Source organism: Dermacentor andersoni, chromosome 10, assembly GCF_023375885.2.
Source record: "Dermacentor andersoni chromosome 10, qqDerAnde1_hic_scaffold, whole genome shotgun sequence".
NCBI lineage: Eukaryota > Metazoa > Arthropoda > Arachnida > Ixodida > Ixodidae > Dermacentor > Dermacentor andersoni.
This window is the reverse complement of record NC_092823.1, coordinates 11,170,970-11,197,408: the sequence shown is the minus strand read 5'-3', so window position 1 is coordinate 11,197,408 and position 26,439 is coordinate 11,170,970. Positions and strand designations below refer to the sequence as shown.

At 46.3% G+C, this 26,439-nt stretch overlaps 1 protein-coding gene across 2 annotated transcripts in view; it reads right to left on the bottom strand.

Moving 5' to 3' along the window:
• The window catches only part of TTLL12 (Tubulin tyrosine ligase-like 12), a 363,841-nt gene that overhangs the window by 216,790 nt on the left and 120,612 nt on the right, over window positions 1-26,439 (bottom strand). For both annotated transcript variants that reach the window (XM_050168995.3, XM_055065384.2), the window contains exon 7: window positions 21,707-21,843. In XM_050168995.3, the coding sequence (XP_050024952.2) occupies window positions 21,707-21,843 (137 nt within the window). The remainder of the gene's footprint in view (window positions 1-21,706; window positions 21,844-26,439) is intronic.

The following is a 26,439-nucleotide window of genomic DNA, read 5'->3' as shown; positions in this document are numbered from 1 at the left end:
CCGTAGTTTGTGCTGTAAAAATGGTTTAAGGTCTGTGTAGGGTACAGGTATATTAATGTTTGCATCACAAAAAGGTACGGATGTAGCCCTTTCGTCAGCAGCTACGTTGCCCTCTAGGCCTCTATGTCCAGGCACCCAACAAAGAACAATCATTTGGTTAGACAGGTACGCTGAACATAGAAGGTTATAGACTTCATTAAGGATGGAGTTTTTGTGTTTTCGTATACTTGATATGCAGCTCACAACGCTTAATGAGTCTGTGAATATGACAGCCTTTGTTATACCTGTTTGTTTGATATGTTTCACAGCAGAGAGGATCGCGTATGCCTCCGCTGTGAAAATGCTGGTGTTTGGATTTAATGCACCGAACGTTGAAAACGAAGGTCCCAGCGCTGCATAAGCTACACCATAAGTAGACTTTGAAGCGTCTGTATAAAACTCTGCGCAGGAGTACTTCGCCTGGAGTTCGAGGAAGTGTGAATGTATATGCACCTCAGGCGCATGTTTTGTTATTGCGACGAAAGACATATCGCACTGGATAGACTGCCATTCCCAAGGTGGTGCAAGGTTAGTGGGAGTCATTAGGACTGTTTCTTGATGTTGAATACCGGTTTCATTAGCCAGTTGTTCTAAGCGCACAGATAGAGGAGCTCGAACAGACGGGCGGTTACGGTAAAGTCTTGCAGAAGATAAGTCAAGTACAGTTGAATAACACGGATGTTCCTCATTCGATTTACATTTTAAAAAGTAGCAAAAGCTTAGGTATGTTCTGCGTAGGTGTAGGGACCATTCGTTCGCTTCGACATACAGACTTTCCACAGGGCTTGTCCTAAATGCGCCTGTTGCCAGCCGTATACCTAGATTGTGGACCGGGTCGAGAATTTTGAGAGCACTGTCCGATGCGGATTGGTACACCACGGCTCCGTAGTCGAGGCGTGATCGTACAAGGCTTTTATACAGGCTAAGCAAACACCTCCTGTCACTTCCCCAGCTTGTTCGAGAAAGCAGCTTCAGCAGGTTCATAGTCTTTAGGCACTTGGCTTTAAGATATTTTAAGTGGGGAATGAAATTAAGTTTTGTGTCCAAAATAATACCTAAAAATTTATGTTCAAGACTGACCGATAGTCGTTCTCCGTTAAGGTCAATGGCGGGTTCCGGTGAAATGCCTCTCTTGTTTGAGAAGAGAACACATGTACTTTTTTGAGGGTTAAATTTAAAACCATTTTCTTCTGACCACTTGGAGAGTTTGTTTAGGCCAAGCTGTAACTGTCTCTCGCAGATGCTAAGATTGCATGATCTAAAAGCTATCTGTACATCGTCTACATAAACCGAGTAAAAGAGTGTGCGTGGTATGATGGTATGTAAGGAGTTCATTTTCACAATAAAGAGTGTACAGCTCAGCACTCCACCCTGCGGTACACCTGTCTCCTGTACGAATGATCGTGACTGCACATTGCCAACTCTAACACAAAACGTTCTGTCAGACAGGTAGCTTTCAATAATGGTCAGCAGGTTGCCACGTATACCCATTCCAGAAAGATCCCGAAGGATCCCAAAGCGCCACGTAGTGTCATACGCCTTTTCCATATCAAGGAATACAGATACGACAAGCTGTTTGTGGATAAAGGCTTCACGGATGTACGTTTCCATGCGGACAAGCTGGTCTGTCGTCGACCTACCTTCCCTGAAACCGCATTGGTATGGGTCTAATGTTTTGTGGGTTTCAAGATAGTGGAGCAAGCGTTTATTCACCATCTTTTCAAAGAGTTTGCATAGGCAGCTTGTCAACGCTATCGGTCTATAACTATTTGGCAAAGAAGGGTCCTTACCCTGTTTCAAAATGGGAATTATAATGGCCTCTTTCCAAACAGAGGGAATCTGGCCGGAAGACCATATACCATTGTAAAGAAAAAGAAGGGTTTTTTGTGTTTCAGATGGCAAGTGCTTTAACATTTCATATATTATGCGGTCAGAGCCTGGGGCAGATTTGTTGCAGCCGTTTAGTGCTGCTTGAAGCTCTGCTATGCCAAATGGTCTATTATATACCTCACATTTTGCAGTTTTTCCTACTAATGGCTGCCGTTCTATTCGTGATTTATGTTTTTGAAATGTGTCCGAATAGTGCGACGAAGTGGATATGCGTTCAAAGTGTGCGCCTAGAAAGTTCGCCTGGTCTTCCATACTATCTCCCTGTGTATTTACTAAGGGTAGCGAGTAAGGTTGTCGACCTTTTATTCTGTGCACTCTATTCCAGACCTTTGTCTCATCCGTGTAAGAGTTAATTCCTGATATATAATTCTGCCAACTCTCTCTTCTAGCTTGTCGGCGCGTTCTCCTTCCCTGAGATTTGACATGCTTGAAATTAACAAGGTTTTCTGCAGTCGGAGAATCGCGGAGCAGCCCCCATGCTTTGTTCTGCTTTTTTCGCGCGTTACGACATTCCTCATTCCACCATGGAACACGGCGCTTCTTAGATGATCCCTTTGTTTCTGGGATACATTTGGCCGCGGCATCAATCAGAAAAAAGGTGAAGTATTCAACCGCGGCTTCCAGGCTTAGAGCAGAAACGTCAGCCCACGATATGAGAGTAATTTTTCGGAACTGTTCCCAGTTGGCTGAATCAGTTTTCCACCGAGGAAATTGTGGGGGACATTCATTCGTCTTCGGTGTAGATAGAACTATCGGGAAATGGTCGCTCCCGTATGGATTTCTAATAACGTTCCATTTAAGATCAGGTAAAAGGGTGGGTGATGCAATACTGAGGTCTATAGAGGAATAGGTCTTATGTGCAGTATTATAATATGTAGGTGCCTTACTATTCAAAAGGCATGCACCAGATGAAAAGAGAAACTGTTCAATCATCCGACCTCGCACATCGCAATGAGAGTCACCCCATAGGTTGCTGTGTGCATTGAAATCTCCTAGAACCAAATAGGGTTGGGGTAATTGATCTATTAATGCATAAAATTCATGTTTATGGAGCTGATAGTGCGGGGGTATATACAGAGAGCAGACGGTAATAAGTTTGTTTAGAAGTATGGCTCGAACGGCCACTGCCTCTAGGGGCGTTTGTAGTTGTAGATGTTGACACGCTATACCTTTATCGAGTATAATGGCTACACCGCCAGATGATGCGATGGCATCATCACGATCTTTTCGAAAAATAAGATAATGACGAAGAAAGTTAGTGTGTTTAGATTTCAGATGGGTTTCCTGTACACACAGCACTTTTGGAGTGAGTTCGTAGAGAAGTTCTTGAACATCATCAAGGTTTCTGAGGAGACCTCTGACGTTCCACTGCATAATCAGCGTGTCCATAGTGAAGTTAATTTGGTGCTGTGTGTATGGAAATGGAAGTTATACCTTAGATTACAGAGCCCTTTCGAGGCCCTGTAATCGGGGTTTTGCCCTTTTTGAAGCGTTCGAGGGAGCCCCGCCGCTCCTTAGGCGTTTGGTGCGCCTTCAGGACAGGTGTAGTGTCCATTGCCTCTATTGAGGCGCCGGACACGTGCTCTTGAGAGCGAGAAGATTTCCGGGTGAGTCCCGCCTCGGAAGGCAAGACCCCTGCGCCCACCAGCCCGGAGGTCGATGGGGCTCCCTGAGGGATTTGGCTGCGCCGGCTGTTGCCAGCGCTGGAAGGGGCCGGGGAGGCCGGGGCAGCCTCGGCTGTGCCAACCTTCGGGGTCGATGATCCCTCATTCTGGGTTGACGGGGCAGCGCTAGCTGCGACCGCCGCGGGGGCAGATGGCGTAGCTGTCGACTCACTGCTTGTGGGTCGGACAGCCGCCGGAGGCCGTTGTGACGCTGCCCCCTGACGCGCCACTTCGGCAAAGCTTTTCTTTGGCAGGTATGCTACCCGCCTGCGTGCCTCCTTGAATGAGATATTTTCTTTCACTTTGATCGTTACTATTTCTTTTTCTTTCTTCCAGGATGGGCACGACCGCGAGTACGCGGCGTGCTCTCCATCACAGTTTACACAGTGGAGAGCGTTCTCACAAGTTTCAGTGTTGTGTTCTTTGGCACTGCATTTAGCACACGTTTGGCGGCCGCGGCAGCTCTGCGAGCTGTGGCCGAAGCGCTGGCATTTGAAACATCGGAGTGGATTGGGCACGTAAGGCCTGACACGGAGCTTGATGTACCCGGCCTCGATTGATTCGGGCAGGACACTTGAATTGAAGGTGAGAATTAGGTGTTTGGTCGCAATTTCTTTACCATCGCGCCTCATCTTTATTCTTTTCACATTAACAACATTTTGCTCATTGAAGCCCTCTAGGAGCTCTGCTTCTGTCAGCTGAAGCAGGTCATCATCTGAGACAACGCCGCGTGTAGTGTTCATAGTGCGGTGCGGAGTCACTGTCACTTGAAAGTCTCCAAAAGACACTAGATTGGGTAGCTTATCGTATTGTTTCAGGTCACGGAGCTCCAAAAGGAGATCTCCACTTGCCATCCTTGATGCCTTGTAACCTGGACCTAGAGCCTCAGTTAAAGACTTCGAAACTAGAAATGGGGAGATTGTGCGTACTTGTTTATCTGGCTTTTCTGAATGAATGACGTGAAATCGTGGAAAGTTCGGTCTTTGTCGTCCAAAAAACTGAAATACATCTTCGGTGCGCCCTCTTTTCTGAGGGCGATCTGGGAGGGCAGGGAAGGAACTAGCCATAGAATAATGTAAATTTCGGCAATAACGCCAACCACCCACCGTGGAGCCCTACAAGGGGACGCTGCAGGGCCTGAAAAACGCGGCCTGCAAACGCCAGCTGTACGTTATCACTATAACCAAATATGAGATAACCTAGGTTGGTTATTCACACAGGGTTAACCCTTGCTGCCTGGAAAAATTGGAAGTAAGCGGAAGCTAGGAGAAGACAGGAAAGATGAAAAGTAAGAGAAAGACGAAGATTGGAGGGAGAGAGAGACAGGAAAAGGCAACTACCGATTTCCCCCGGGTGGGTCAGTCCGGGGGTGCCGTCTATGTGAAGCAGAGGCCAAAGGGGTGTGTTGCCTCCGCCGGGGGGCCTTAAAGGTCCAAACACCCAGCATCGGCTCAACCCCCAGGATCCCCTTTTCCCCAGACACGGCTAAGCCGCGCACGGCTATACGCGGGAGGGTCCGACCCTCGTGTGCTCGGGTCCGTGGTGTCGCAACACACCAAACGCCTGCTGACGCAGACGCCCCTGCGGGGAGATCTGTCTTATAATGAGCGTTAATAAGTTGAAGAAGGAATTTTAGTCGTGATAGACGGTTTCTTTGCATTAATGGTGGCAGGTTTGCTTTTGTTAAGAGGTCTGTCACTGAAGTGCATCGGAAGCTGTTATAAATGAAAGGAGCTGCTTTTCTTTGCACCATTTCTATCTTGTTAGTGCCAGTTTTAGTAAAAGGGTCCCAAATTACACATGCATAGTCTAGCATCAGCAGAATTACAGCTTTATATGCGAGTAGGCGTACAGTGGGAGTAGAAAGTTTCAAAGCCCTCCTTAAAAAATAAAGCTTGCGGTTAGCATTAGCTACTACATATTCAAGGTGCTTAGCCCAAGTGAGGTCATTTGTGATTCAGATTCCGAGAAACTTGTAATGTGTTACTTTGGAAATAATTATGTTATTAATACCATACAGAAATGTTAGTTTATGCTCCTTATGTGAAATGGACATAAAAACAGTTTTCTCGAAATTTATCGACATTTGCCAGGTATCGCACCAGTCGACAATTTGTCAAAAAGCATCGTTCAGCAACTCCTGGTCAGTAATATTGTCTATTTCTCAGTATAATACACAGTCATCAGCATAAAGCTTAACCATAACTGGAATACCGTGCAGCATATCATTAATGAATAAAAGGAACAAGAGAGGCCCAAGGACCAAGCCCTGGGGAACACCAGAGTCTACCGGAAGACGTTGAGAAGCATTATTATTAAAAATAAAATTGTTTTCTGCCATCAAGGTATGCTGTGAGCCAATTAATTATTGTGCAGTTTTTCAGTATCTTGCTCAATTTGTAAAGTAGTTTTTTGTGAGAGACCCTGTCGAAAGTCTTTGAAAAGTCCATGAAAATAGCATCTATTTGTTTCCCATTGTTATTTGCTTTTGCAAAGTCGTGCATTGTTAAAACTAATTGGGTAATTGTAGAGTAGCCTTTTCTGAATCCGTGTTGATGCTTTGTTAGTATATTATTGTTTTCCAAGAATCCTGTGATATGATTATGGATTATGTGTTCCAAAAGTTTACATACCGTAGATGTTAAAGAAATTGGATGGCAGTTTTGAATGCAGTGCTTTTTTCCTGTTTTATGTAGTGGCTTCACTCTGGCTGTCCTCCAATCCCTCGGTACTTGTTCCTCGCACAATGACCTTGTAAACAGAAAGTGCAAGTACTTTGATTTCCATTCTGCATATCATTTTAAAATGTGTTTGGTATGTTGTCTGGGCCAAAAGATTTTTTAGTGTTTAGTTGAAAAAGCATGCTTAGTATACCTGGTTCGCTTATTTGAACATCGGGTATAGGCGGTGTTATATTCAGTTTGGTTATTCATTTCAGTTCTTTATTCCCCAGGGGGCGCTTCTGTTCTTCATTATATATATTGGTTGTATATGTTAAATAAACGGCTTTTTACTTCGGGACGGCTGGAGTCTGACTTCCACCTTCGGTCAACACCACAGGCGGCACAGACATTTCAAAAGGTAGCATTACATCATTATCATTTGTATAGATGCACTAAAGGTGTTTGTGAAACGCATTTGCTATTTCTTTGCTTTCGTGAACTGCCTTACCATCAACATGAAATACGTCACATTCCTTGTAGGTCAGAGAACGCCAAAATTTATCTGGTGCCATCGTTATGAAACTTAGTAGCGATTCACCATAGTAGCGTTGTTTATCGACATGCACTTGACTTTTAGGCTGAGAGGAAATGTCGTCGGTCTTTTGTTTTACCGAATGCACGCTTTCGATCTTTAATTTTTTCTTTACACATTTCAGTTTCCTTTGGAGCCGCAATGTCTCACAGGAGATCCAGGGATTATTGAGATTTTTTTTTTTTATTCGACAAGAGGACAAAGTGATCAATGCACTCTTTAACTATTTTTTTAAAGCTGCACCACAGCGACACTGCGTCTTCCGTGCTACTTGAAAAGTCGTCAAAATTAAGCGAAAGTATATCAATAATTGATACATCATCGGCTTGAGAGAAGTTTCGGTAAGATGAACATTAAGATTTCTTATCTAACACAGTGTCTGTAACGGTGAGTAGTACAGCCTCGCGATCCGATATGACAGGCGGCAAGCTTTCCCGCAACAACCTCGAAGATAGCGGTGGTGCAATGGGCGTGTCCGACTGCTGCGCACTGTAACTGCCCACATCGATCACGCTGAGGGCACCATTTGAACGTAGCAGCGTGGCTAACCAGCTTGGCTAGTTCAACGTCAACGACGCATTGCATTTGTCATACTGACTCCTTCTCGGTGCTGCACTCTCCACCTGCTGCAGCTCGCGAGGCCTGGCGGTTTCCATCCACAACGACGCGCAACGGTGCGCGCTCACTAGGCTCACTCATAGACGTCTTGGCAGACGCCACTCAATCTTAGAGTCCTTTGAGCAAAAGCTTTTCACTCTTCGTATTTTCATAGATTTCTCGAAAGCGTTTGACCGCATTAATCACCAAACAATGTTAGCCAAACTCGAACACTACGGTTTTCGTGGAAAATGTCTTGACATAATTAGATCCCACCTCAGTTCTCGCGTCCAACAAGTAACAGTAAACAGCGAACTATCAGATGTTAAACATACTTCTTCTGGTGTTCCGCAAGGAAGTGTTCTGGGACCTCTGCTTTTCCTCCTTTATGTCAAGACAGTCTGCTTGAGTAAAATCCCAACATTTATGATCTACGCAGATGATACCACTCTCTTCTTCCGAGCAGCACATGTACGAGACCTTGAACAGCAAGCTACAGAGTGTCTGAGCCTACTCATGAATGGTCTGAGTCGAACTTGCTAATCATAAACATGAAAAAAAGTAAAGCTGTATTATTTAGGCCTCGTAACAAGATTGCTTCTACTCCACAGATCTGCTTAAAGATGGGTTCGTCGTCCATTCAAATAGTTCCCGTGGTGAAAAGTTTTCTTTAACGAAAATTTATCGTGGGACGATCACGTTGAAATGGTCAGGGGCAAGTTGTCAAAGGTTGTTGGTATCGTGTCCCGACTGCGATATTTCCTACCGAAACGTGTTAAGCAAATGCTGTACAATACACTGTTTTCTTCAGTCGTTAATTACTGTATCTTGGTCAGGGGTGTGGTATAGTGTCTCCCCCTGCCAGATCTCCGTGTTATCATACATTTATGTTACGTAGTAGTCTAGCTAGATGGCGCACCCCCTTTCTGTCATGTGACGAGCTTGGACCAATCAGGAGGTGTCAGCTGGCGTGTGAAGTCCTTTTTGGTAATAAACGGCCGCGAGCCGGCCCAGACCTTGTCCGGTTTTCATCAGGAGCAGTTAGCTCCGCGTCTCCCTCTCTGCGTCGGGCGGTCGCCGCGCGTTCGCTGGTCGCGGGCCCCCGCTTGCCTGCCGATGCCGACACAACATCTTATGGCGACGAGGATGGGATTCCCGCTGCGGTTCCGACCGAAGCCCCGGGAGACCAACAAGCTTCGTAAGTGAAGCGACCCTTCCTGTGTCTGCACGGCAAGCAAACGCCGCCGACGCACTTGGCGTCGCGAGGCTTCCGAGCCTAGGCCTTCTCGACCCCTTTATTTTTCCTTGCCCCATTCCTGCTGCGAGCTCCGGCTTGTCTCCTGCACTGTCTCCTGGACGCTACTTGGCATGGCTTCTTTTACAGCGAACCTTCCCGTTTTTCTTGAATTGCCCGGGCTACCGTTAGTTCCATGGTAGCGATGGAAAAAAATTTTTCAAGCCCACCTCGAAGCGGCCGGCGGTGGCGACTGGACGGACGCGCGACGAGCGTCCGCGCTCGTCAGCGCTCTCGGGCGTGAGGGACAACGAAAGTACTTTGCAGACGAGGAGCAGGAAGCAGCAAGGCAGTTAACCGGCGCAGCGTCACCGTCAAGCGAAGCAGCAAGGCAGTCGACCGGCGCTGCGTCAACGTCAAGCGATACGGTCCCGCCAGCGTCAGAGTTCCAGACTCTTGCAGCGGCTTGACCGGCTGTTCACCGCGTCAACAAATGTTCTGGCGGAGAGGCACGAATTCACCAGTCGAAGGCAGTTCGAGGGAGAAGAATTCCTGGAATTCGTGACCGCACTGAAGGAGAAGGCGGTACAGTGCAACTTCGGCACAACCTACAATGAGCGCGTCCGAGACCAAATAATACATGGGGTAGCGAACGCCAGCGTTCGCGCAAAGTTATTAGCTCATGGCGAAACCCTGTCCCTGGACAAGGCAGAAGAAATTGGACGCTCTTTAGAAGCCTTGCATCGAGCAAACCGCGCGTTCAGCTCCGAAAATGTACGAAGAATCGAGGTATCTCAACTTGGCGTTCCGTCGACGGGCCAAGATGACAGACTTCTTCCGGGAAGCTGCCAAGATGGCCGACTTAGTCCGGCAGGCCATGAAGATGGCCGAATTCTTCCGAGAAGCCGCCAAGATGACCGACTTCTTCCGAGAACCCGCCAAGATGAGAGACTTTTTCCGAGAAACCGCCAAGATGGTCGATATTTCGCGCATGGCTCCTCCGGGAACCGTGGTGCATGCGATCGGTGTGGCAGCAAGAACCATATTGCGTCTTGTAGGAATTGTCTAGCAAGAAATCGGCGATGCAACGCCTGCCACACGTTGGGCCATTTCGCTTCGGTATCTCGAAAGACCCGAACAGCGGTGCAACACGTCTCTTCTGCAGAGACCCTGTCTTCGTCAACTTCCGCAGGGCAGCCGTCCGCATATGTCTTGACGGTAAGCGCTTTTGAAACTAAAAAAGATTTGGAAGTTCCGGTCGTAGTTAACGGTGTCCATGCGACTGCTGGTGGATAGGGAGCCTCTGTGTCATTCATGACGGCCAAAGATTTTAGAAATCACTTTGGTCAACAGCACAGGCTGTCACAAACAGTGGACTTGAGAAATTTCTCTAAGCAACGCATCGACATTCAAGGCCTGTTTCAAGCCACTGTCCAGTTTTTCCAAAGGTCATGCTCCGTCACGTTCCACGTAACGACTACAGGAACATCACTGCTGGGTTTAGACGCCATCCAACGCTTGGGCACACAGATCGACGGTACGTCGCTGACATGTCTACCATCGCTTCCTTCAGTACAGAGCCCCACAGGTGTGCCTCCGGGTTTGGATCACCTCTTCAGTGACGAGTTGGGTCTCGTCAACAACTTTGTGCACCGAATTAATCAACAGCAAGATGCAAAACCAGTATCTTCAATGTTGCGCCGACTGCCCCTGGCTCTCCGTGGCCAGGTCACAAATGAATTGCGACGTCTCGAGGACTGCGACGTCATCGAGCGCGTCGAGGCTTCTGAGTGGGTGTCTCCACTCGTGGTGGTGTGCAAGAAGGATGGAACCATGCGGCTGTGTAGATCTACGGGATCAGGACAGTCTTGTGCCTCAAGTTCAAGAAAGGGTCTTGCAGAAACAGTGGCAGACTAACAGTACGTAGACAAACGTAGAGGTGCTCAGGCAACTCGTGTCAAGGTGAGAGACACCGTCAGAATTAGATTTAACAGGAAAGGATTTTTTAAGTACAGTAAACCTCGTACAGTTAAGGCCCAGGTAGGACAATCTACTTTTCTACTCAGTGATGGGAAGACGTGGCATGTGTCTAAGTTTGTTTTCTTTTCTTGCCAAACTGAATGGGCGAATAGGGTCGCACGCTGGGACTTTTTTTGGTGTGGTATTTCTAAATAGCGAATAGGGAAACGAACGAAAATGTGGCAGGAAATTGAAGAGGAGAAGTAGTTCTTTCCAACGCGACCAAAATGGCTGTGACAGCATACATTGTTCAGCAGCAGTGCTGCATGAAAAAATCCCCCTTTTTATGCTTCTTTCTGCCAAAATATAGCTTGCGGCCTTTACATAAATTGATATTGCAGCTAAAATATTGATCCATGACCCGAGAAACTTGGCAATAACATGCAACTGTGTTTGTATATTATGAAAATACCACTTTTAAGAAACCCATTTTTTCTCGATTTTCTGGTCTCTAAGGCCACTCTCCACCCTTAAAGAGACACTAAAGGAAAACAATAAATCAGTTTAGACTGATAAAGCATTGCATGAGAATTCTGCAGGCGGTCATTTCAAAATAATAGTTTGAATATTAGATGAGAAAATGAAGGTTAAAATACCAATGTTTGAATTTCGTGCCAAAACCCCTACACATCAGTGTGTACATCAGTGTGTACATCAGTGTGTACATCAGTGTGACATCAGGGATTCTGAAGTATATTTTCGTATTTGGACAGCGTTGGCTGAGTAAAGGTTCCCCAAACTTGCCATGTCTAATACTTGGTTCCTTTAGAACACTACACAGTCAATCTACCGCTAAATGAGTAAATGGGCCCTAGAAGACGCTATCAAAATTCATGACGTCACAGCGGCCTGGTGCGGGAACTTCAAGGAGGCGTTGCCACCTGTATTTCGCTTTTACGCTTTTTCTTGCTTACTAAGCGTCTTATCGTGGTAAGATTGGTGTTTTTGCTGTTGTAGAAGGGTAATTTAATGATGCACAAGAAATCATTTTTTTCTTTAGTGTCCCTTTAAGTAGAAAGTGATCCTACGGCATGGAGAAGAGCAGAAACAGAGCTACATCATGCCATTTCGGCACACCGGAGACTCACATTCGTGACTAGGGAAACTCAAGAAGTCCACTTTAGACAGTAAAGCATCAAGTAAAGGCCACCATGGCACGTGAACAGGGAGGTTCCCGGACCTTGAAGATGAGCTGGCCAACTTCATCAAGAAGCTTTGAGTGCACAACATGCCCGTGGCCACAGAGGCACTGAAGGTAAAGGCCCTTGAATTTGCCAGGAGTCGAGGCTTTTCGAGAAGCCAGTTTAAAGCAAGCCGTAACTCGATTAGCAGATTTACGAAGCTAAAAGGATTTTCTTTACGAAGGCTGACTGGCACATGCCAGAAGTTGTCACAGGAATCCAAAGAGAAGCAGTTTTCTTTTCAATGTTATGTTTTCATTGTTGCAACACAGCAATGCCTATCAACTCAGACAGATCGGCAATGCCGACCAGACCCTGGTGTATTTTATACACCTGCCAATGCAACAGTGGAGTCAAAGCGGGCCAAACAAGTTTGCCTGCTTTCGTCCAAGAACTAAAAGATGCAGGTAACCTGTGCAGCAGATGTCCACAAGTTGGCCCCCCTTTTCGTTTTTAGGTGCAAGACACTCCCAAAGGCTGCGAACTTTCCCCAAGGTGCCGTAATGCGCACCAACGAGAAAGGTCAGATGGTCACTGGCCTCGTCCTTGACTGCACAGAATGTGTGTGGCGCAAGAAGCATGGTGCAAGCTTAAGGCTCCACTCGATGCTTGACGCCTATAAGTGCCACCTGGACCAGTGTGTCAAGGACAAGCTTGCAGCTTACCAGAGAGGCCTGGTGGAAATACTGGGCAAGATGACTTCCCAGCTGCAGCCACTAGTCCTGTGTATCAACAGCCTGTCAAGGACCATGTTTGCACACATAGGGAGTAGCTGATGAATGGATGCCACAGATTCCCAGCCAGTAACAGGCTGAAGCGTGCATATATTGAGGAAGTGACAAGGTGATGGAAAAAGCTTGGATTGGGATTCCAGTGGCTATGGTCGTAAAGTCTTTAAAAAAACATGCAGCATTACAAATGTGATGGGCAGCACTGAAGACGAGAGGCTGTGGTCAGAAAGTGAAATGGAGCCATCCGAGAGCAATAGCAAATGACATACAGGGAGGTTGTTGACAGTTGAAAATCTAAAATTGTTCACACTTGCTTTTTTTTTTCAGTCCTTGAAGTCACGTACGCGTTAGAATTTGAGGTGTGTTAGACTCTGGTAATCCTGAACTTAAACTTACAGCGCAACCACCTAAGACGGACCACAAAAGGAAGAAATGACGCACACTGGCGCTGAACGAGGTCGTTTCTTCATTTTGTGGTCCGTCTTAGGTGTTTACGCTGTAAGTTTAAGTTCAGAATTATGTACCAACTAGGCACAAATGAAGTTTTACTGAGACTGAGTATGGTACATAGAGCAATTAAAGATAGGACTTAACAAAACTTGTTGCTGAGCTAGTTGGTTCATGACTTAAAAACAAAGGTTACGGAGCTAAGCAGGCGAAGACGAAGCGAGACACAAATGACACATATAAGCGCCAACTTCCACTGTTTATTCACCAGAACCCATGCAAATTTACACAAGAAACAAAAGTGAAAAGTAATCAAAGTAGAGATAGCCAGGGGTGATAGGAATTATTACTGCTCGTACATATGAGCCCGCGTGCATTACAGACATAATCCGAGCATCCAACCAAACGTGGCAGCTGCACATTCCAATCTTAGCGGCGATTACAGGCTATCATTTATGAATGATATTTCTTTGTCACTTAATACTAGTGACGGCTTGCTAAAGTACTTATTTCCTGCTCTTTTTATGAAGAAAGCCTAAATTATCTCTCTTTCAGTGCTGTTTCTTGCTTTCCTTCGAAAGGTCATTTTGTCTAGGAGCGGCACACAACCACAGTGCTTGATATGATCCGCCAAGTGGCCGCCCATGCTGCTGTTGACCGCCAACCGGTGCTCTCTCGCTCAATCGTTGAAGCATCATCCCGTTTGTCCAATAGGCACCTTGCCATACTTAAGAGTTGCCGATGTGCGCGGTGCTAAAGTCCAGCGGCTATCAACTACACGTGCACCTTCACTTTCAGTATCATTTACCAACATCTGCAGTCTGTTGCCAAAACGTGTCATGCTTGAATCATATCTTGAAGATAGCATGTCTGATGTTGTATGCTTAACCGAGACCTGGCTTTATGCAGATGTAGGTGACTCCGAGTTATTTCATACTTCTAATCAGTACGCCATTTATCGCCACGATCGTTCACATAAGAAGGGGGGCGGCGTGTTGGTGGCCATCAATAAAACTATTCCTTCTTTTCTCGTTGACACTGACACTGCTCTTGAGGTAGTTTGGGTGGCTTGTCCTACATTATACGGGAAGTTACTGATGGGCGTTTGTTATCGCCCACCTGCCGCTGACCGCTTGTTCGTGTCCGATCTTCATAAAAGTATTACCAGGGCCCTTGAACAGTTTCCCACTAATATAATATACCTATTTGGGGATTTTAATTTCCCTGATATTAATTGGTCTCGCTTGTCTTCATCGAGCATTGATTCAGGTGATTTTATTGAGCTGTGTTTAGAGTTCAATCTTACGCAAATTTTTTCTGAGCCTACCCGCGGTACTAACATATTAGATCTTATTCTCGCAACAGAGCCACATAGCATAAGCCCTGTCATGCAACTTGATGGCTTTAGTGACCATAACGTACTGCAGTTCTCAATTTATATTCCACTGAAATTCGCTGGTGCTGAACGTAAGATTATAAGGGATTATACCAAAGCAAATTACGAACAAATGAACAATGAACTTGAGGTTTTCTTTCAGAAAACGTTTCTTCCATCATTTACAAATAATTCTGTTGAAGTGAATTGGAATTCATTTAGAAATATTATCTCACTCCTAGTAGACAAATATGTGCCACTACTCACTATATCTAATGACAAACGTAACCCATGGTTTAATAAATCACTTAGATCACTCCGAAATAAAAAGAAAAGGTTATACGCTTCTGCGAAACGGCTATCGTGTCCCTCGGCATGGTCTCAATACAAGGATTGTTTAAAATCTTACTGCCTAGCAATATGTGAAGCCAAAAAGAAGTATTTTTCCAAAGATCTGTCCTCACTTCTACACACTAACCCTAGAAAGTTTTGGCAAGCTATCTCTACTGATCGTGGCAGTAATACAGTAACATTACATGACACTGACAATGTTCCTGTCCCTGCATCTGAGTGTGCTTCAACTTTCAATTCGTTCTTTAGCTCAGTGTTCACCAATGAAGACTGCTCTTCCATTCCCTGCGTCTCCGACCTTCATTATCGCTTCACGTCCCCTATAAATATTAGTGTTGAAGGCATTTCAAAACTAATACGCGATCTAAAGGTGTCTACATCATGTGGCATTGACAATATTAATTCTAAAATTCTAAAGAACACGTCAGCTATATCCAGTCAGATCTTGTACTACATCTTTCAGCAGTCTTTATCAACAGGTCTTCTACCTGCTGACTGGAAGATAGCCAAAGTTATTCCTATATTCAAAGATGGAAACAGACACTCACCTGGTAACTACCGCCCCATTTCACTAACATGCATTTGTTGTAAGCTTCTCGAGCACATCATTGCCTCCCATTTATCCCACCATCTTGAATCTAATAACTTTTTCTTTCAAAATCAACATGGTTTCCGTAAAGCGTTGTCTTGTGACACCCAACTATTGGAATTTACATCAGATTTACATTATGGCATGAATAACAGCAAAATGATTGATTGCATCTTTCTCGACTATGCAAAAGCATTTGACAGAGTGGCTCACTGTCGTCTAATAGCTAAATTAACTGCTCTTAAGATTGACTCATTAACATTATCTTGGCTTCGCAATTTCTTATCTAATCGGCACCAGTTTGTATTTGTGAATAACTTTAGCTCGTCCACGTCTGTTGTAACGTCAGGTGTACCCCAGGGTAGTGTGCTAGGCCCTCTTCTTTTCCTAATTTTTATAAATGATTTACCGAGCAACACTTCCTCCTGCATATGACTTTTTGCGGATGATTGCGTCATTTACAGAACGATTAACTGTCATAATGATCACCTAACTTTGCAAAATGACCTTCACCTAGTTAATCAGTGGTGCGACCGTTGGCAAATGACACTTAACACATCTAAGTGCTGCGTTCTTTCCTTCACTCGCACGAAATCATATCCTAAGTTTCCTTACAAAATCTGCTCGTCGGAAGTTCCCCGTGACTCTACTTACAAATATCTTGGCGTTCATTTTTCTACTAACCTAGCCTGGAGCTTTCACATCGAGAAAATATGCGCTTTAGAAACAGAACTTTAGGGTTTTTACGTCGTCATCTGCACCTCTCGCCATCTACCATCCGTCAACAGGCCTACCAAACTTTTGTACGCCCTCAACTTGAATACGCTTCTTTGATCTGGTCTCCTCATCAACAATACCCAATAGATAAATTGAAATCCATCCAAAATCGAGCTGCCCGCTTTATAACTTCTAACTACAGTCGTCAATCTAGCATTACCTAAATTAAACGCGATGCTCTCTTGCCGGACTTGGATTCCCGCCGCTCTGTTGCTCTCCTATGCTTCTTTCATAAATACTACTATAACTCACGGTCCAGCCGCTTGTTGCTTGAAACTCCTTCTCGCACATCTACTCGACTTCATAATCATCTCAGTTTCAGGCGCATTTTTGGCCACACACAGTCATTCAATAACTCTGCATTACCGCGCGCCATCGCACTATGGAATAGCCTTCCAAATAATATTGTCTCAATAAAAGATCCTGCGAAATTTCGTGAACATTTGGAACTCCACATGTTCGCTTGACTTTGTTGTATGACTTTGTATTGTATTCGCCTTTGTATTGTTTTTGGACTTTGTTGAATTTGTATGTATTTTTTCCAATGTTGAACAGTGTTCCTTTTTTTCCAATGTACAAACTTATTTGTTTCTCTTACTATGCAGTTCCCTTCTTTGCGTTAATTATTTGTCATTTTTCTGTAACCCCCCCTACTCAATGCTCCTCCGAGCCTGTAGGATAAACTGAATAAAAAAAAAAAGGAGCATATTGTAAATGGCATCGCTAGCACAATCGGTGTAGCGTGTGATGTGCTTCTTGGAGCACGTAGCTTATTCACCATCAAAGGGCAAATTTTGAGCAATTTGCATGGGGCGGAAAACACAATGCGCACATCGTATCTGGCTGAGACCTTTTTTATATTATGGGACAGCTTATGTACGTATGGAATTACGTGCGTGTTCATTTTTTCTTTTGACTTCCGCACTTCTTTCCCGTGTCTTATCTTCTGCAAGACGCTTTCGGACACACCCATAATAACGGAGGGAGGAAATCAAGCGTCTTCCAATTGGCTAATATGATTACTAAAACCTGTAACAAGATAGTGCTCACATGGCTTCATAAAGGGGGGACGCGGCTTTCGTATCGTGAAAAATGACCAAAAAACAGATTTTTTGAAAACCACATATTCCGTTTCTATAACTCTTTTTTTATCTGATTCCGAAATATGAACGCAGAAAACCGCATAGAAGCGCTCAAAAAAATTTTTGTAGCCGCCAAAGTGAAGAAAAAATTCCACGGAAATCACGAAAAAACAGCGTTTTTCAAGCCACGATATCTCCGCAATGACGCAACCAAGCGCCGTCATTTTGCCCGTGTTGGAAAGCGCATTTCTCCGTCTTTAAATTTGCTGCACGAGCCACCTCCTCCATTCAGGAGCAAGTGCACAAAAAGCAAATGATTCAAGGCCGTTCCGAGGCCTCCGATTGGCCACGCCCGTCACGTGACCAATTGGAGCTACGCCATTGGCCTCGTTGGCGGTGCGCGTCTTCTGCTACCGCGCCGCCACGCGCAGGCCACGCCTCTCGGCGCGCAATGTTCGTCTGTATGTGTAGTGTATAGTTTCAGGAGCTTAGATCTGATATCACCCGTGACTAGCGCGTCTGACAATTGCTTCGCATTGTTCGTGAGCAAATGCAGAGCGTAGTTTCGGCAGCGGACTCCACAAGTGATAAGCGCCTCCTCGCATCTCGGCTCGCCAGGATTGCCAGTACTTGTGGAACGTAGCTAACTTGTGTTGTGATATGCACCTGTGTAGATATCGACTCGCTGTTAGTGCGTGGGGAGCATAGTTTCGGAAGCTGGTTTGTGTTGTGATATGCTACTCTGGACACATCAGCTCGACGCATTCATCAGTGCATGCAGGGCGTAGTTTCGGAAGTTTACTGGTGACCATTGGTGGGCGACCGCTGAAGTACAAGGTAGCTCATGCTTACGGCACTCGTAAGCGAAAATCGCCGACGGTGAAAAAGAGTGCTTCAAGGTCGTCACGTGGCAGTACTGTGCAGCATAGCAAAGAAGTCACAGACGCACAGCCGAGGACTCCACATGCGGGCAGGATGCGTACGTGTGCCGATGACGGAGCCGCCGCCAAGCACTTCCCACGCGGGCGAAATACCTACTTGTGTCGACGATGTTGAGGAGTCGCTCTCTGGCACTTCTTACGTGGGTGAAACATCTGCGAGCAGCAGTGGCACCGTTGAGCTTGTCAAGCCGCGTTCCACATCGTCGGATGCATCAAGCAATCACGCCTCGGATGTGTCCGATTATCGCCTCGGCACATCGCACAATGTTACTAGGCCGTCTACAAGTACGGGCGGCACCATTCAGGCACACCTGGAGCTGCGTTTTGTATCGGCCGAAGCATCCCGGGAGGTCGCCACGAAAGTGCAAGCAAAACTAAGTTCGGTGTCGGCAACTGTGCGGAAAATGGAACTGACGGGTGAAGGCGAGGTGCTTGCCAAGTACGGAACAAGCGGTGGAGTTTCTCATCGTTCAAATGACTGCCCTGAATGCGCTTCTCCGTAAATCTAAGTGCCAGCAATGCTCCTAACCAGGACTTTCAGTTCAGCTGGGAATAAGACATGGATTAGCAGCGCAAATGATACTGACGTCCGTGTTTTGCAGCGCTGTCGCGAAGGGGTGGTGATCGCCACGAAAGGAAGGTGCAAAATTTTTTATGTGAATATGAGAGCTGTACAGGCTGTTAAAAGTATTGGCAAAGGAGCAACAGCTTTGACTAATTTCTTGTCAATAATGAATGTCCCCCATAGAGGGTTGCATCATAAAACATTTCAGAAACATCTCAAGACTGAGTTCTGACCTGCCAGTGAGACAGCTGCTGCCAACATTTCTTCTGATGCTGTAGTGGCAGTGCGCAATGCTTACAGGGAGATGGACCCTACCTTTAGTAACAACATAACAGTGGTTTATGAAGGGACATGGTTAACACATGGCCATAAATCCCACATAGGTGTCGGCACTGTAATAGAATTTTTAACAGGACTGGTGCACGACTGTGTGGTCCTATCAAACGGATGCCATGGTGGCACACTTGGCCCCAAGAAGGGGATGAAGGCTATGATTATTGGAAAGCATCACACGTCTGCCAAAAAAACACAGATGTGAACTCTGGCAGAATGGACCTTGAAGCTGCACTGACTCTATTCAAGAGGTCCCTTAGAAAACATGGTGAGCGATATACAAACATTGTTTATGATGGTGACAGTAGAACCTTTGTAGCACTCTGTCAGGACAAGACTTATGGATTTATTCCATTTACAAAAGAGGACTGCATTAATCATGTCAAGAAAAGGATGGGAACGGCTCTGCGTGCTCTGATCACAAAAGGCAAGAAAGGGGAACCACTTGGAGAGAAAGGTGGCCTCACTCAAGATTTAATAAAGAAACTGACAAATTACTATGGCATAGCTCTGCGTGACGACAATGTTCAATACATGCAAAAGGTCGTGATGGCAACGTATTATCATATAACATCTACTGATGAAGACCCCCATCATGACCTTAGCCCGCAGGGGCCCCAAAGTTGGTGCCAACATTAGGCTGCAGAAGCCTCCACCTCCTCAGATGTACCGTCTTGGAAACCATGTTGCCGATGCATTGCTGCCCGAGTATCAACACCTTTCTTACATGCAGCTCCTCAGCCGTTGCCTAGGGGGAAAAAAAAGCGCTGCCGAAAGCCTTCACTCGGTCATATGGTCGATGCTGCCAAAAGATAAAGATGCATCATTGGTTGCAACAGAGACAGCTGTCCATGAGGCAGTCTGCAAATACAATGCTGGGGCCCACCGTGCATAGCTGAGTATTGTGCAACACTTGGACTGCAACTGGGACAACATGCTCTTCACAGAGCAGCGGAAAAGGATGTCTTGTGGAAAAAAAAAGTCAAGCAAGGCACATCAAACCAAAGGCAGGGCATTCAAGAAGCCGCGTACTGAGAAGGACACAAAAGACTACAAGCCCGGTGCCTTTTGATAATGTAAAATCTAAGGTACAACTTTGAAAGCCTTTTTCTCAAAATGACTTTTCTTGCTTCTTGCTTTGCTTGTACCATTCTTCGTGACCACTAGGTCTATTTCAGTTCCGTTTTTTTGCAAGTATTCCTGGATGTACTGTCCAGGGCATGACACTCTTGCTTTTGCAGTTTGACTTTACTACAATTAACGGTTCGGCTACTTGTTCACAACCTAAACACCTGTGGTACAGCCATATCTTAAAGAATTAGAACTAAGAGAAATTGTATTGCAAATAAAGAAATCTAAGAATGTCATGACCTCAACCATTCATCTTAGAATGCACAGTGCTTTGCACAAGTATTCTATCATATTTTTTAAGTGATTCAGGCTTGGAACAAGGCCAGAAGGAGAAAAATATTATACATAAAAACGTTCTAGAGATATCTTTATGAAATTTATACAGTAGTATCACAGAAACGTTGCTGATAAGTCTTCCAATTTTCCTAAAAATCCACGAAGAAATAAGAACATTGTTATCGAACGCCACGTCCCCCCTTAATGCCAAATTGAGGCATGCATTAGCTATTCCCTTCTTGATCAGTTTAGAATGAGCGCTGTCAAGTGGCAAAAGGCTTTTCTTAGTCCTTGGGTAATACATCCAGCACACGTGGGCTTTCGTAAAACTAAGTTTAAGATCCAGAAATTGAATTGAGTTATCCTGTGGCAATTCCAAGGTGAAATCTAGTCCACCAGACTCCGTCAAGAAAGTTGGCGGTCAACAGCAACATTGGCGGCCATTTGGCAAACCACTGCAAGCGCTGTGGTTGTGTGCCACTCCTCGACAAAATGACCTTTCTAAGAAAAGCAAGAAATAAGTGTCAGCACGCCATCACTGGCATTAAGTGACAAAGAAATGTCATTGATAAATGATAGCCTGTAATTGCCGCTAAGATTAGAATGTGCAACTGTCACACTTGGCTGGATGCTCGGATTACGCCTGTAATGCACACGTGCTCGTATGTACCTGCCATGATAATTCAGCACAGATCACTGGCCTATGAGCAGTAATAATTCCTATCACCCCTGCCTATCTCTACTGTGATTACTCTTCACTTTGGTTTCTTGTATAAAAGAGTTCTGCTCAAAAAACAGTTGGAAGTTGGCACCTGTATGTGTAGTCTGTGTCTCACTTTGTTCTCATCTGCTTAGCGCCGTAACCTTTGTTTTTAAATATGGTACATCAAGCTATTTAATAAACACTCTGCACTCGTACATATCACACCTGTCTTATTAACAACATATCACCAATTGAACACCGACAATAGGAAGGATTGCTAATCGCATTAACTTTGTCAATAATTTCCAAAGGACAGATGCGGCACCATTTTTTCATTGCTTATTACTGCTGAACTTAGTACTGGATAATCAGTGTTTATGTCCATGGTACTGATCCTGATTAGTTGCCCTACTGCCCCCACCTTATGCAATGCCTTCGGGTCCTTCGAAAAATGAAGTCAGGAATGTCCAAACATGCCAAGGAGCCTTTGGCTATGTACGACAAGCCAGCAGGCCAATGACCTCACCCTTAAAAATTCCAGCCTGGGTGCAGGAGGGTTGCAGTCAACATGTGTCAGATCACGTGGCTCCCAAGGGAGCAGGAGTGCTGCACGGGTTGCAGGGTCACATGGGGGACCCTCTGCATAATCACGGGTCACTTCCTCTGCACACCAACCAATGCAGCAAGGTTAGACTCTAGCAATTATTCAACACGACTTGAAAGCACCTGCAATCCCATCAGGATTTACTGAGAAGTGTACGCCAACACTTGAATTCACTACCAAAAAAAGAAAAAGAGGAAACACTCGATCAAGCCAGATCTCTCATCAATATTTCTCACACCTACGAGGGTACTGATAGACCTATCATAACAAATCTAAACTGCCGAAAAGTCTTACTGTGTATGCTTAACATTCCCTATCATGTGACGGTGCAAAAATCTGTAGTGAAATAGCAAGCTTCATAAATACAGTAGAACCTCATTGATACATTCCCATTACGTACATTTTCCCAGTGGCAATATTCGCAATAGAGAACACAAAAGATGGCCCAATAGAGTTATGCTCATTTTTTCCAGTTCATACGTTCCCAGAAAACACAATCTTTCAGCACCAACGTTCAGTACAACACCAAGATGAGATTGTATGATACGTCTTCCTGCCACAAGATCCCGCGTAAACAAGAAATGCGCGAGGCGCTCACGATCAGGAACAATATGTAGCTGCCTGCCGTGGCAGCTTCACCACAATACTCGCCCGCTCATCTCGCGTGAAAACGCCGGCGTGCACTCAGTTTCTCATTTCGCTACCAGCAAATCTTTGGGGTCGTCGCACACGGCATTCACAGCTATCGCCGCCAAACCTATTGCGATAAGCATCTTCGCCTATCTGTTGCACAGTGCGTAGTGCCGTTGGAAGCATAGTGCACACTTTTAACAGGCAATAACCGAAAGATACGCGCGTGTGGAGAAATGTGACTTCTGAAATCACAGGGATGCCCCACAATCGCGCTTTACACTTTCCAGACAATGTCGTTTACGTGCACTCATGCTTTGGCATAGTTCAGGTGTCAGCTTCGAGCAAGGCAGTTGTGGTGTCCAAGGCAACGAATATGAAAAACACACAAACAGCAAGAAACTGCGCTTTGGAGGCGACACGAAGCTACCTTTTTGTTCATGGTTTTCTCGGCGACAGCGTCTGTGTTATGTGCGCCACTCTTATTATACGGTGCTTCGGTGGCAGCAGAATGTATAGAAAACAGCAACAGAACGGGCCGAGAGCCAACAGCAATGTTTTTGTGGATAGCTCATATGGTGACAATTTATGAACTGATGGGTTCACGGGTGGAATGGTCAACTTTGGGACTTTCACTATGACGACCTTTCTGAATAATGAACAATTTACCGCGGTCCCCTGAAGTTTGTTATATCGAGACTTCACTATACAGTCAAACCTGGCTATATCGAACTCGCAAAAAAAGCCTATCAGTTCGATATAGAGCATAATTCGATATAAGCCTGCTAAATAATTGGATGTCATAAAAGCACATGTCATTTATAAAATCACTTTATTAACGAAACTAGCTTAGTTTGGCATAAATTAGTCCTGCATTTTCTTCTGCTTGGGCAATTTCGCTGCCTGCAACGCACGCACTTCCCCACGTTGTCTAAGGAGTCGGAGCAGCTGAGGCCGCAACCTTCCGCATTCGCGCAGAAGCGCCGGACTAATGCGAGTGCACCAATCACTTCGGAGGATGTGGGCAAAGGACCGTAGTTGCTTTCCTCAATGCGCCTACTTTCATTTGTGCTCGGTACGATGTCGGCAATGTAGTCTTCGTTTCCGGCCTCTACCGTGGTCGCGACAGCATCACGTGCACTCACAAACTCGTCCACCGTTGATTCGAATGTCCAGAAAATTTTGACAGCTCGCTCCAAACTTCGGCAACAACGGCAACGGCTTCGTCGCATTCATCAGAATTTACAGTCCTCACCGAGCACCCGGAAACCGGCACGTATGAAGAACCCCTCGTACACGGCCGTGCGTACGCGTCGGGCGCCATGGGCACCGGGTTGCGAGTCTGGCCACTTTAGCCCTAATCGTGCCGAGAGTGCTCCTTGGAATCTTGCACGCTGCGGGGACAGCTAACTTCTCATCGCGTTCGACGCGATTTATGATTTCGAGCTTCACGACGAAAGGCGAATTCTGCCGCTTCATCACGGCAACACTGCGGGAGAAGGCCCACAAGGCGCAAACACGATAAACCAGAGAAGCAGCCAGAGAACTCGCGCTTTCGCCATCTTGCACGAAGAGAGCACAAGAGCCTCTGATTGGCTGTCTGAGCAAGCGCTGTAGGCGGGCCAGAATCATTTTTTGCTGGGGAGTGTCGCTAGATAGTGATCTAAAGAAAGGAAGGACGCTTGATTCTGCAACCCGTGAGGGAGCACAGCGAAGCGTCGTCAGGGGAGAGAGGGTGGCAGGTGAAAGATGATAGAGAAAGAGGGAGGATGTGGCCTAATAGACTCCACTATGCGCGACAGGGGGAGTGTCGACGGCTCGCCCGAACAGCCCGAGGCAGAGCGGTCACGGTAGGGAGAGCGGTTGGATGGAGCCGCGCCGCCGGGTTTCCCCGCTACCGCCAGGGAAAGCCAACTTCTGGGGGCACTTTTCCGCCGCTTGACGTTCGATATATCGGGAGTCACTGCAATATTTGTTCGATGTAAGCGTAATTTTTGCTACATATACTCGTTGTAACTATACCGTGACCAGAAATTGTTCTATATATAGAATAATTCGATGTAAAGGGGTTCGATATAGTCGGGTTCGACTGTACAAAGAAAAGGGCACTTACACTGGCATGCTCTATGTACTATATGCCTATCAGATGGCACCAAAGCTTTTAGCACTGGTCGTTATTTGGCAATGTTGATCTGCACAATTCTTCATTGTGTAAGGATGTTTAATTAAAGGCAAGGAGCAGCAGATAAACAGCAGCCTAGCAGCAGCGAACAGCCCGAGCACTCTTGCTAATCACAGCACAGGTCGTCGTCATCTCCGAGCTGCTATCGCAAATAAGAGGCGCGTCTGCTTCATTACATTGGCCCCTGGTGTGAAATGAAGCCATCCTGGTGACTCAGAGAGCATAGAAGATGAGGGGGTCGAAATAAGGCTTCAGCAGGCTAACAGGCACTGTCTCCCGACCTCGGCAACGAATGTCCGCCAATGGTGTGATGGGCTCAACGATATAGTTCACAGGGGAGGAGGCGTCGATGAACCGGTACAGACCACAGTACCGTGCAAGTAGTTTCAAAGAAAGGCCGGGCATGTGAAGTGGTATCCATAGCCACACAAGGGAATGAGCAGGGAAGGTGGTCTTGTCTTCTGACGACCCTGATCCTCGCTGGTCAACGAACGAGTCAGGTAGCGGCAATCTTCAGCGTATCAGGCGACTTCTGAAATAGTTGTGCACTCGGCAGCGTCAAGTCGGTAGGGCAGTACAGTATTCAGAGGACAAGAAGGCTCACGCCCATAGAAGAGAAAAAAAGGTGAAAAACCGGTGGTCGCTTGTGTCGCGGTGTTATAAGCAAAAGTAACGAACGGGAGTGCGGTGTCCCTATTAGTGTGGTCGGACGAAACGTACATCCTCAACATGTCGCCCAGTGTTCGGTTAAAGCGCTCTGTGAGACCGTTCGTTTGGGGGTGATACGCGGTCGACTTCCGGTGAATGATCTGGCACTCGCGAAGTAGGGATTGTATTGCATCTGACAAGACGACACAACCCCTATCGCTGAGTAGTTCTCGAGCAGCACCGTGGCGAAGGACGAAGTTGTGGAGAATGAACATCGCAACGTCGCAGTGGGAAGAGCCGCGGTCTCAGCGTAGCGCGTCAGGTGATTGACACCAACAATAATCCAGCAGTTTCCACATCCGCTGTATGGGAGCGGGCCATAGAGGTCAATACCTATGCGGTCGAACGGTTGAGCAGGGCACGGAAGCGGCTGTAGTGGGCCAGTAGGGCGTAGTGGGGGAGTTTTGCTTTGTTGGCAGGCAGTGCATGATCGAATGTATTGCTGCACAAGCCGATACATTCCACGCCAGTAATATCGTTGACGCAGCCTGTGAAGGTTTTTAGGATGCCAGCGTGGGCGCTTTGAGGGTCAGCATGGAAGTACGCGCACATATCGGAGCGCATGCGACGAGAGATAGCCAGAAGCCATTTCCGACCATCAGGTATATAGCTGCGGTGGTAGAGGGTGTTGTCTCGCACGGCAAAGTGGGCTGCTTGACAGCGTAGCGTTCGCAATGAAGGAACGAACGATGGAGCGGCAAGGTAGTCGAGCAGCAGGGCAAGCGATGGTTCCTTGCATTGCTCGGAGGGCATGTCAATAGCGGTCGGTAGTGACGAGTCTGAGGTCAGAGAAGGAACGGAAAGAGAAGCCACATCAGGTGTCATCGGCAAGCAAGAGAGTGTGTCAGCGTAGGAATGCTTTCAACCAGAGCAGTATATGACACGAATGTCATATTCCTGCAGGACAAAGTGCCCAACGGCCGAGGCAGCCCGACGGGTCTTTCAATGAGAAGAGCCAACAAAGGGCGTGGTGGTCAGTGATGATGCTGAAAGGACAGCCGTAGAGATAAGGATGAAACTTGCCCAATGCCCAAATGATGGCTAAGCATTCCTTCTCTGTAACGGTGTAATTCATATCAGCTTTTTTAAGGGTACGGCTGGCATAAGCCACGACGTATTCTTCATCCGTGGCTTT